This window comes from Hemitrygon akajei, chromosome 4 (assembly GCF_048418815.1).
Source record: "Hemitrygon akajei chromosome 4, sHemAka1.3, whole genome shotgun sequence".
Taxonomy (NCBI): domain Eukaryota; kingdom Metazoa; phylum Chordata; class Chondrichthyes; order Myliobatiformes; family Dasyatidae; genus Hemitrygon; species Hemitrygon akajei.
This window is the reverse complement of record NC_133127.1, coordinates 77258805-77272097: the sequence shown is the minus strand read 5'-3', so window position 1 is coordinate 77272097 and position 13293 is coordinate 77258805. Positions and strand designations below refer to the sequence as shown.

Sequence of the window (13293 nt, the reverse complement as noted above, 5' to 3'; positions counted from 1 at the left end):
AACAAGTTAGGTATTAACACAAAATTAGAACTCATACCATATTGGTTACCTTGAAACCACAAACTATTCTTTAGTTTAGGGCATGCATTTGTTACACTCAATTCAAAACATTATTCAACCTTCCTTAAAGAGCCATGGATAAATCTGGTTTTTGAAAAACTGGTTTCAAAAAACTGAGCTTACAAAGTTATGCAGGCCTGTATCTGAATTCTACTACTTGATTCTAGATGAACTAAACAGCTCTTATTAAAAATACCTATAGCTCACTAAATCACAAAAATGTCACAATTTAGAAAATGGTGCATGCAGATTATTCATTCAGCTAATTCAAAACAAAAAAGTTGTCCAATTGCCACAAATGGTTCTAAATTAAATAAACAACAAAACAGTACAGAAGACAGAAGACACTGCTAACCAGATAGATATAGCTCGCCTTCTGGGAGTCTTTTTTTAAAAATTGCATCACTCACCCAACAACAGACGACATCAATTTTCATCCTAACCACTAGATGGGGTATTTCACCCAAGGAATAAAACATGACCAAATAGAGTAAACTGACCATTTACATCATAGTTTAAAACTAATCTTTAATATAGGTCACAAGAATGCAATGAAACAGGAGTAGGAGTATACAACCAGACCACACAAGCCTGCATTCATGCTTCAACTATACTGGTCTCAACTCTTCTCTGAGCCAGTTCCTCATAGCCTTCAATTTCTCAATCTTTCAAACATTTGCCCATCTTCACATTAAACATACTCTGAGACACCACTCTCCAGATATTCACTATCCTTTTCAGGTAGCCAGTTTCAAATGACCAGCCCCTTACTTACCAGCTAAGTCCCCTTGTTTGTGATTCTCCTACTATATAGAACACCAACCCTGTTAAGGTGACAGAGAATCTTCTATGTTTGAGTGCATTCTTATACCCGTCAATTTTCTATAACTCCAGAGAATATAGACCCAAATTGTCTAGCGTCACTTGACAAGACATCCCAGGAATTAGCCTGGTGAAGCTCCTTTGTTCAACCTCCACTGCAGCTACATCCCTTAGGAAATGGCACTAAAACTGTACAAAGTCTTCTAGATGTGGCTACACAAACACCTTGCACAATTGCAAACAAAAAAATCTTACTCTTAAAATCCAATCTCACTGCAACAAAGGCAAACATGTTGTTCACAATCATTAATTACCTGCTGGACCTGCCTACTAACAGTGAACTAGAACTGCTTTGTCAAGTGCCTTTGCTCTGTCTACCACAAAAAGCGCGATTTCCCGTTGGCTACCCATATCAATTCTACTTCCCATTCCAAAATGTCAGTCCATGGCCTCCTTTACAGTCACGAAGAGTCCATTCTCAGGTTAGAGAAGCAACACTTCATATTCCATCTGGGCAGTCTCCAATCTGAAGGCATAAACATTAATTTCTCTAACCGTTTTTTTCTATCCCTTCCCTGGTCTTTCTCCATTCCCCATTCTGGCTTTCCTCCTACCCCTCATCTTCACCTGCCCATCACCTCCCTCTGGCGCCCCTCCTTCTCCCTTTTCTCCCATGGTCCGCTGTTCCCTAATAGATTCCCCTTCTGTCATTTACCTCTTCCACCCATTACCTCCCAGCTTTTTGCTGCATCTTCCCTCCACCAGTTCACCTGGTTTCACCTGCCACCTGCCAAGCTTGTACTCCTTCCCTTCCCCCCACCTTATTTTGGTTTCTTCTCTTTCCAGGCCTGATGAAGGTTCATGGCCCAAAACTGCTTATTCATTCAATAGAAGCTGCCTAACCTGTTGAGTTCCTCTAGCATTTTCTGTGTCGTGCTCTGGATTTCCAGCATCTGCAGAATCTCGTGTGTTTTCCATTTAGATCATCTAAATTATTGATTATTTTTACAAAAACGCAATACCTCACACTTCACATTAAACTCCATTTGCCAGATTTTCACCCAACATACACCCTGTTGCAGAATCAACATCCTCATAACAACATGCCCTTTGGCCTACCTTTGTATCGTCAGCAAACTTGGAAAACTTATACATCATTCCCTCAATCAGGTCATTAATATAAAAGACAAATATTTAAATCGAGGGCCAAGAATTGATGCTTGGGGTATTCAATTAGTTACACCCCTCCAGTCTGAAAAAGACCCAACAGGTTTTCTCATAAAACCCACCATTTCTGCAGCTACTTCCTTTTGAACCTTGATTCAGACCATCCAAGTCCTTGTGATCTGTCTGCCTTTAACCTGCGAGTTGCTGTAATAATTATCTCTTTTAATTAAGATTTTTTAAAACAAGTTCCTTCCTGTTTTTAATTAGTCCATGTTATCTTTGATATAATTGTAGTATCCTCCATGGTGAGGACCGGTGCAAAAAAAAAGTAACATATCCATCAATTCTTTGTTCCCTGTTAGTAATATAACAACCTCATCCTCAGGAGGTACCACTACCTAGCTTCCTTCTTCCAATCTCTATACCCATAGAAATTGTTTGCTTTTGATATTACTCAAAAATACTTTATTTTCTTATGAGCATTTTACTCTTTAGCTGTTGAATCCTAAAATAAAATAAATCTCAAAGTAGTATATAACAGATAAATACTTTGACAATATGAAGTTTATATCTAACAAAATAGCTAATTTTGCCTAATGGCAAGTAATAATTTTTTCAGATACAAGCATATGCAAAATAACAACCTGAAATTCCACTTTTGAAATATTTTCTCAATACAAATTTACCAGTTTCCTTATTATGAAGCCATAATTAGCAAGTACCAGAAAGGTAGTCATTGGGTCATGTAGACTAAATCATTCAGGCTTAGTTTTCAATGAAGCCATCCTACAATTTAAAATATAGACTTTGCAAATGCTAAATATAGAGTTAAATTAAAACACTAATTTGGTATAACTTGAATTTTAACATACTTTGCTCAATATGACTCACTTGGTTCAGTTTAGCTTGTTTTAAATTCATTAACCTGGATGATTTAAGGAAGTACACTCAAGCTAAACTATTGTAATACTTACCTTTTCAAGGGTATAGCCAATGACAAGAAAACCCTTACAAGAGAGTATTTGTTCTTGCATAGCCACTGAATTCTTCAGCAACTCCATTATAAATGCCAACAATGTGGAACTGAAATTTTAAAAATATTAACATTTCAATATTTTACACATAAACAAGGAGAATTTTACAATACAACAGTGTGGAACTCAGCATTTATTTTAACTGCAAATATCAGCATTATCTTATATGTGCTTTTAAACATCCTTCACGCAAAGCTTCCTATACACCAAAATTTTAAACGCCAACCAAAACCACAGGTTGTTGAATATCTCCAAACTATCTGGAAATAATAAGTAACCATCAAGTTACATTGTGTCTGAAGATCCTAACTAGATGATGACCAGGAGGAAAAGCCTTGGGAACATGTATGATTTATGGGCCCAATACAGAAAAATCAATTACCCATTTTATGCAGAAATACAAGGAGCAATGTAGCAGAATATCCATCTCACGATAGACAAAATCAAACAATTGAGCTTTCCTTGACTTTGTCAAGTAACTAGGCTGGTGAAGGCTTGGTTCACAGGTACTTGACTAGCCAGCAATTCAGTGGGACAATGCCAAGAGACAGTTTCCAAGCCAAGTAAAGAACAACACTAGGGAATCTCTGGACTGACCTAGGGGAGCTACCAAACAAACATGGGATTAATCAGCATATTTATTTAACCAGCATCTATAAAAGCCTGGCACATTCTAGATAATCCAAATAATTACGGTACATTCGGCAGAAGTCAACAGCAGAAAGGTTAGGAAAAGCACTAAAAATTGGCACCTGTGCACAATTTTAAAATCCACACAAGTCACTACAACGTGCAGTGGATTCTGGTTACTTGGGACATGTCAGGACCTAAATGTTTTTGGCCCAATCAAGCAGCTGCCCCAATTAAGCAGCGGCTCAATCACCACAATCCACTTATTTGCACTGGTACCTGAAAATACAAGAATATTAAATAAGTATATGATATGTTCTCTAGATTACTTATTTATTTCTGCAGTTTTCTTCAGGAAATGTAGAAAACATTGCATTTTCAAGTTCCAGATTGTTTTCATGTATTTAATAAATCTGCAATCAATTTTTTAAAGACATTATGAACACATGGATAGAGTTTGGTGGAAACTGCCTCGAGTGCTGTACCCAACGGTAAGAATTCGTCCTTCTATCTGTACAACATATGCAGAGGACCCAGACTTGCTGGGGATTCTAATTGGGGTTCTGCCAATGTGCTCTGAAGTTAAAGAGCTCATGATTTCCATGAGTCCACCTGCCTGTAAATTTTCCTTCAAATATGCAGAGAGCAGTGGACACAGCACAGCATGTCATGGAAACCAGTTTCCACTCCATGGACTCACTGCCTCAGTAAAACAACCAACATAATCTAAGTCCCCATTCATCACAAATATTCTTTCTTCTCTCCTTATCCATCAGGCACAAAAATAAAAATGCCTAAAAAGCATGTACCATCGGATCAAGAACAGCTTATAACAGTATCTGTTATAACAGTTATAACAGTATCTGTGTACATTTAAATAGTTTAGAGACATTAGACTCTTCCTAAGACTAGAGATGGACTCTTGACTTCACAATTTACCTCATTATCGCCCTGCACCTTATTCTCTACCTGCCCTACACTTTCTCTGTAGTTGTTGCTTTATTCTGTGTTGTTATTGTTTTATCTTGTTCTATCTCAAAGCATTGTGCAATTATTTGATCTGTATGAACAATATGCAAATCAAGTGTTTCCACTGTCTCATTATATGTGCAATAATAAACCAACTAAGTGTTTTCAACCACTCACAAAGTCCTTGGGAAAAAAATCTATGATACCCATTGCATAACATCATCTTTCTGTTCATGTGTCCCTATGTAGTATATATGCACAAACTTCAATATGAGGCAATCTTCTGGTTAGAAATCCACTCGAGCAGATATCAAACAAGCAAAAAGAAAGTGTTTCAAATACATTAAGGAAAAACGATGGAATAATGATCTTAGGGCAGCAAGAATCAAATGAAGAGCGAAAGAATTTATCTAGAAGATTTACACACACATGCAAACAAAGTCCAGAAATTCAGAGATAATAGGGGTTTCAAGGCTTGCAAAAGAATTGGTGGGGTAATTATGCACTGAAAGAATTAGCTCCCTTCCTGCCAGCTGGATTCCCAGTTGCCAAGCTTCCCAACCGCTTCAAATTCCTATGCTTCTTGAACTATTGGGGCCCCAGTTCTATACTCTCTTCAAACTTAACTGTGTCTCCTTGGAACTTACTGGAGAACATCTTTTTAAAAAGTAAATGAGAAATTCACTGTAATATTAATAAAATAACATCTGACAATCAGGCAGATCTGCTGGTTTGAGATTGAACTCTTGAGCATGCTGGATTAATAGTTTTAAAATGGTTTCACAGCCCAAACTTTCATCTTCCCCATGCCCTACTGGTGTTTTGAAGAAAACACTAGCTATTAAGATAATGCTGTATCAGATTCCAGCTATAATCAAGCTACTAGCTCAATAATTTATTATAATTTTACTTAACAGTGGAGAGGGAGAGAATACCAGAAACTGAATACCTTTTATAAAAAGTTAAGGGTGTAAAGTTTTTTTGACCAGAATTCTGAACAAACTATTTCTAACAACCACTCTCAGACCTTTCTGGGCAGAGATCAGTAAGACAAAAGATAAATATTCACACTCTTTCAGTCTATAGCCATGTAAATATACATTGCCTCTTCTATATTTTTGTTTCTTCCACATTGCAACCATGGTTCTGACACAAAAATAAAAGCTAATCATAAGTCTTATTGATCACCCAAAAAACTCAGATCATAGAGACATTAAAACAAAATATTTTAAACAGGTTTTTGTACCTAAAATAAAAGCTGAAAATGCCAGGAACTTTCATTTTGAAACCCCATTGTCAGAAGAGTCCCAGACTTGACTCTAACTGCTTCTCTTTGCACATTAGCTGTCTAACCTGCTGAGAGTTTCTAGACTTTTTAGTTATTATTTCAGATTTTAATTTTTAAACCTAATGTTCACAAACCACAGGTGCCACTGCAATTTGGAAGTATAACAATGAAACTCAAAATAGGGATCGTGCACCAAGATTGAGCCACAAATAAACAAAAGGGAACAGAATAGAAAAGCAGCAAGTTACAGTATGACTGCTAGGTGCTTCAATATAAAATAGATGCCATATCCTGGAAGACATGGCAATATTATTTTTTTTTAAATCAACAAAACTACTTCCATGAGGAACAGTACTGCTACAGATACATGTAACCTCTACAGCCACCTCTTAAAAAAATGGAAAACCATGTCAAAATTTACAAGTATTTCTGATTCAGAACTCTACAAGATCATAATAAAGAGTAAACTATCTAATTACTGTCTCAACCTTGTCTATACCACACTTTAAGAACTCTTAATATAAGTGTTTTCAATTCTGGCAGAATAATTGTTAACACATTCCTTGAAGCTGGAGTTTTTCCCAGATGCCTTCAAAATAGCAGCTGTCAAACTCCTACTTAATAAGCCAAGTCTTGAATGTGAGGTACTAGCTAACTCTAGGCCTGTATCAAATCTTCCCTTCCTGGGCAAGATTCTTGAAAAGGTTATTTTCAACCAACTCAACAATTTTCTGAATGGGAACAATGTTCTAAAAAAGTTTTAGTCAGGTTTTAAAGCAAACCACAGCATGGAGACGGCTTAGGCCCAGCACTGATGCCAACAGTCTCAGTTCTAATTCTTCTAGATTTAAGTGCAGGCTTTGACACACTTGACTACAACATTTTCCTAGATTGCCTTGAGAACTAGGTTGGCCTCTCTAGTAGTGCCCCAAATTTGTTTCGTTCATATATTTTGAGACCAATTTTCTAGGAGATACAATGTACTTTCTGGTGTTGCTCAGGGAAGCTGGCTTGGTCCCCTACTCTTCTCCTGAAACATGCTCTCCTTAGGAGACATTAGACAGCTTAAACTTGATTGCCACAGTAATGCAGATGACACACAATAGTACACCTCGGTCAAGCCTGACAATGATAACAGCCTATCGTCTCTGACTTCTAGTATGGCTGCAATAAACAAATGGATGAGCAATAATTTCCTAAAACTAAATGAAGATAAAACTGATATTCTTTTGGTAAAGCCAAAGAGATAAACTTATTGAAAACTTTGGGAACTTGGCACCTCTTATAAAATCAAGAGTAACTAACCTGGGCATTATGCTTGATTCAGATTTGAATTTTAAATCCTACAAAGTAACAAGAACAGCATTCCTACACTTTTAATAATTGCAAAGGTACATTTGTTTCTGTCATTTATTGATGCTGTAAAACTAAATTACACCTTTATATCATAAAGACTAGATTACTTGAATGCATTTTTAACGGCTTCAAAACAATCCATTAAAATAAACTTAAACTCGTTCAGAGTGCCACTGCTAGACTTTTAACCAAAACCAGGATGAGGGAACATATCACTCCCATACTAGCTACTCTGCATTGGCTTCCTGCATCTTTTAGAATTGACTTTAAAGTCCTCTTCCTTACTTTAAAGTTTTTAAATGTTCTGGACCCCAAGTACATCACAGAATCATTTTCATTTTATAATCCTGCTTGAACTCTCAGGTCTTCTTCCACCTGCCTCTTGAATTTAAACAATCTCCCTCAAAAAAATAACTGGCAAGTCAGTTTTTTTTGGACTACACTCCTAAACTGTAATTCAATTCCTAAATTGAACTTGAGAAAGACTATAACAGCATCACACACACACACTCTGTTCTAGGCATTGAGTTTACATGTACAGTATACTGGCCTACGATCACATGATCTACACATACAGGATATTGTGTGTACTCATTATGATAAAGTAATTGTATTTTCAGAAGTACTTGTGATAGCAAAATGTCTTGCCAATGTTGCAACAGCCATGATAGTTTCCGTTATTATATTTGTGGCAAGTATACACTTAAATCTCAAAAACGGAACATGATTCAACTTATTAAGAACACCTATGAGCTCAACTTTGGGTGTAAAATTGGTGACCAACACAAAGCCTGGACTCCTCACATTCGTTGAGCAATATGTGCTGTCTTCTTGAATCAAAGCCACCAGATACATGGAGTTTAGAGGGAGGCAGACGAAGATGCCTCGATGCATGAGCCAGGAATAGAAAACGACATAGATACTGATACGGAACCTGAACCCTTTATGTTGAGTGAGCCTCATCCAATAACTCAGTCTGAGTTAAATAATCTAGTCAGCGACTTGGGTTTGTCAAAGGCAAAAGCAGAATTACTGGGTTCAAAACTGCAAGGATGGAATCTGTTGTCACCAGGCATAAAAGTTTCCGTGAAGGATTTCAATATTTAAGACAGTTTTCCAGAATAACTAATGCCAAGATTAAGGAAGGCATTTTTGTTGGTCCACAAATCAAACAGGTCATCAATGACAGGCAATTTGAAGAACTTCTAGTAGACCAAAGAACAAAAAAATAGAAATAAATCACATGGAAGGCATTCAAGGATATTGTTGAAAATTTTCTTAGCAACTACAGAGCACCAAGCTACTTGCAGCTGGTTGACAACATGCTTCCTGTTAAAACATGTCACTAAAGATTCATTTTCTGCATTCTCATTTAGACTTCTCTCATGCAAACCTTGTCACAGTCAGTGATAAGCATGGTGAAAGGTTTCACCAGAACATTGCAGTCATGGACAAATGGTAGCAGGACAACTAGAATCCATCAGTGCTGGCTGATTACTGTTCAACACTTCAATGAGAAGCCTCAGACACAGAGTACAAATAAAAACAAATATTTTTAGGTGAGTTGAACTATTGCAAAGTGTCAGTACTTTTATGCAATTAAATGCATTATATTCAATAAAAGTTAATTTCCTGTTTCTCCAAATTCCTACATGGTACAAAGTAGAAGGAAATTATATTTGTGTTCAGCTTCAAGTGGTCCATCATAACCAAAAATAAATTCTGAGGAAGCATCAATTTCAAAAAAAAATTTGTTGTCCAGCATTATCATTATTATTATTATTATTATGGATCATAGCAAAATATACATTTATTTGATTGTAAAGAAAAACATCATCTCTGCTCAATTAAAGTGATTAAATACATATTGTCTATTTTTAATAGATAGCATTACAGGATTTTTTTTTAAAGTGCAAAACAGTGAGAGGAATAAATGTTTTCTCAATTGAAAAGATAGGTTGGCCTGGAAATGCTAGTGATTTGCTTCTTGTAGCAAGATAGGTTAAGAGACAATTTCACAAAAATGTAGAAAATAATGGCAAATGTATATATGGCAAAATACAAAAAGCTGTTTCCAGAATTTTCCAGATGGTTTGAAAATCTAAATATGGAATTTGAAGTGGCAGGCATAATTGGAGTTGTGATGGATTCAAGTAAATTCAAGGCAGGTATTCAGGTAAAACTCCAGTAATCTGACCTCCTCAGGACTTGATTAATGCCAGACTGGAAGTTTTTCATGACTCTATATTACTTCACATTTAATTTTGTTATTGATGATCCACAGCAATTTAACAAAATCTCCAATGAGCCAGGCAAGCTTAAAAACGGGAGAATGGGAAAAAGAACCCAGTAGGCCAACGGCAAACCATGAGATAGCTGGAAAAATAAGATAGTTGATAAGTGCTACTGTATCCTCAGCTTGCCATCTATAAAGAGGCAGAAACCCAAGTCATTTTGGACTTTTACAGATATCCAAGAAATAATAATTTACAAAGATAGGAGGAGAATACGACTGATCTCTCAAAAGCTAGGGGGGTTTTGATGAGAGGAATGGTAGTCTCCTGATTTTGTTTTAAAGTTAAGAGGGGACTTCAGCTAAAGGTGGTTAAAACTATACAGATATACTTGATTATTGATGTAAAGTAACAAAAGAGATATTCAAAAGTTCAAAGTTCAGTTTAGAAACAAATAATCTTCCCAGTTAACCATTACTGGTTAAAACAGCTAAAATGTCAAAACCACCATGACTAAACTTTAAGACACAAAAGATCATTGTCAAATTAGATGTAGAAATAGAGGTGGGTGGTGGAAGTTGACATGTTTTTTTTTGACTAAAGCCTAAGCTAAAATAAAATAAATTTAAGGCATATAGACATGTAGTACAATAAAAAGCTACAAAACAGCCCACTTACCTATATTGTCCAGAAACTATGTTCATGTTAAATAATGAGTATGAGACAGAGTGGGAAATGGGTTTGCATTTTACAAGCCCTCAAGGATCAGGAAAAAATGTATTTTGATTACCCCAAAAAAAAAGTCACAGGTAATCTTACAACAAAACATTCAGAATTCTACCAGTTTCATTGCCAAAAATTTGGAACCTTACATTTATCCCAAAAAAGAAAAACATTCCTCACAAAACTTAAGCAATGTGAAATTTTGTGTTCTAGCTACTTCCAATTCACTATTATTTATTCTTTAAAAAAAACCTCATTAACAATTTTAATGTTTACCTAAAATCTGTTTTGATTTGTCAATCACATGTAGACACACATTGTTATTTACTAATCAATAGTCCATGCACTGATAACCTTAGATATTAAAACAAAATACAAAAGGCAGATGCCTATAATGCAAATAATGGAAGAACTTTACTGAAATTAACCACTGTAGTGTAGTATGTCAAGTCCTGATGAAGGGTCTCAGCCTGAAACATCAACGTTTTACTCTTTTCCGTAAATGGTGCCTGGCCTGCTGAGTTCCTCCAGCATTTTGAGAGGTCAGGCAGCATCTATGGAAATGAATAGACAGTCAACCTCTTTTCAAATAAAAACTTGATTACATTAAAGATATATAACCCAGCAACAGGTGCTAATGATCAATGACATGTTAAATGAACTAAAATGATTAACTGAAACAGGTGTAGAAGGAATCAAACTGGGTGAAAAACAACCAAACTAAAAGATGAGAGTGTGGCAGATGTGACAGTTTAATCTTCAAATCATCGATCCTTATACCATGGCAAGAGTGAGCATACCCTCAAGACACAATGAGGTCATCCTGCATAAGCAAGCTCTCTCCAAAGCAGAAACTTAGCAGCAGACAGGAGTCTCGAGATGTGTTGTCCAATTCAGTGATCAGCTATGGAAACTGAGTGCAGCAGACGAGAGATATATCAAACTGATGTTGGCTCTAATCAGAAGAAATCCAGCACTGTTATCAGCTCTGAACTCACAGAAACCACTGGAACCCAGATACACCTCTCTACAGTCCAGAGAACTCGTCAGGAGTGGTCTTCATGGAAGAGCTGCTGCCAAAAGGCCATTCCTTGGAAGTGGAAACAAAGACAAGAGACTCGCGTGAACACAAAAACACAAGGAATGGGGTGATGAACAATGGAAGCAAGTGCTCTGGACTGACGAATCAAAATGTAAAATATTTGGCTCAAACAGCAGGCAGGTTTGTCTGTAGAAGAGCTGAAGAGTGCTACATGGATGAGTGCTTGCAGTCATCAGTAAAGCATGGCAGAGGTTCCCTGCAGGTCTGGGGCTGCATTTCTGCAAATGGAGTTGGCGATATGGTCAGAATTAACAGAATCGTTAATGCTCAGAAGTACAGGCAGATTTTCATCCACCACATCATGGAGGTATCTGATCAATCCCAACTTCATTCTGCAGCAGGTCGGTGACCCCAAACATACAAACAAGGTCACAAAGAACTATCTTCAGTGAAAAGAACCAGTAGTTCTGCAACAGATGGTATGGCCTCCACAGAGCCCTGATCTCAACATCGAGGCTGCCTGTGATTACCTGGAGAGAGAGAAACAAGCAAGACAGCCAAAGCCTGCAGAAAAACTGTGGCAAGCTCTCCAAGATGCTTGGAACAACCTACCGGCCAATTTTGTTATAGAACTGTACAACAGGGTACTGAAGAGAATTCATGCAGTTTTTAAAGGCAAAGAGTGGTCACACTAAATATTGATTTGATTTAGTTTGTTACTACTTACTGCTCTTTATAGTAAATGTTTTTTTGTATTTAGACAACTTTCATTTCATTTTTAAAAGCATCTTCACTTTTCAGATTTTTTTTGTATGTGCCCAGAACTTTTGCACAGTACTGTAGATACTGAGACACAAGGTGCTATAAAGGCAAGCGGAAAGATACAAGTAGAAAATTTCATGGTCTTGGCAACTGAAAGCATTGTTGCCAATGGCTGAGCAATTCAGCTCAGAGAAGCAAACATCTCAGTGATGCAGGACTAGAGAAAACTGAAACAGAGGGGCAAGTGGGATTTTAAAACAAGAACATTCAAATCAGAACCAGAAGCTATTGTTTGTCAGCAAGGACAGGGTGTTGTGGGTGAAGGGATTGTTCTTTAAACTTGTTAATCCATCAACAGTATCCTATTTACAAATCAATCAACCAGTGGTAGGAACATCATGAAATTCACTTACCACACAGTACTGTCTACTTGGTCCGAAGAATGCTGACAATAGTCAAGCTGTGCAAACAATGGAAAAAGCACCTGAACACCACCAATCGAATGGATAGCACTTTGTACTGAATGTGTTACAACAGCTTTCACATCCTGTTAAGAAAAAATTCAAAGCTCAAATCAAAATTTTAGAAAGATAACCTCTGACTTAACTCAACATACACCTCAAAAGCAGAAAAAAAGAATTTAAAAAATTGTAAAACTAAATGAAATATTGAAAAAGCAATTATATTTTGGCCACATTTACTCTCAATCTTTCTAAAGCAAAGGCAAGTGGCAAGTGTTATACAAGCAAAAGCAATACATCTTTTATCCCCCAAAAATCCACGTTATTCACATAAATTAAATCCAAGTACAAAATCTACCTTACTTTCACAATTTAACAGGCTTAGCTTCAAGTCAAGAAAGAAAACATGATAGTGCAGAGTCACTTGCAAAGAGTTCCTCTGTTACCTGTCAAGGTTGCTTGGATTAACCGTAAGCATCACTTAGGTGCGCCTGAACAGGGCGTGGGATGGCATCATTTAGGTGCGCCTGGATGAGGCATGCAAATGGCATAATATAACAAATGAGGGTAGGCTTTTTCTATTGAATTCGGGAGGTTTCTGAAAATTTCTGCAGCTAAGCGATGCAACGGACTGTGAGTTACCAGTGAGAGAGAGTTGAGTTGGTTGAAGAGTTCACTACAGCAGTGGGCGTTCCCAATATTTCTCCGTGTCCAGAAGATAGTGATCATTTGCAGCGCACAGTGC

At 36.9% G+C, this 13293-nt stretch overlaps 1 protein-coding gene across 2 annotated transcripts in view; it reads right to left on the bottom strand.

Annotated features, from left to right (window-relative positions):
- lrba (LPS-responsive vesicle trafficking, beach and anchor containing) overlaps positions 1-13293 on the bottom strand; it is an 807866-nt gene that overhangs the window by 725606 nt on the left and 68967 nt on the right. For both annotated transcript variants that reach the window (XM_073042906.1, XM_073042907.1), the window contains exons 10-11: positions 12501-12634; positions 3024-3132 (exon numbers count right to left, since the gene is read on the bottom strand). In XM_073042906.1, coding sequence (XP_072899007.1) covers positions 3024-3132; positions 12501-12634 — 243 coding nt within the window. The remainder of the gene's footprint in view (positions 1-3023; positions 3133-12500; positions 12635-13293) is intronic.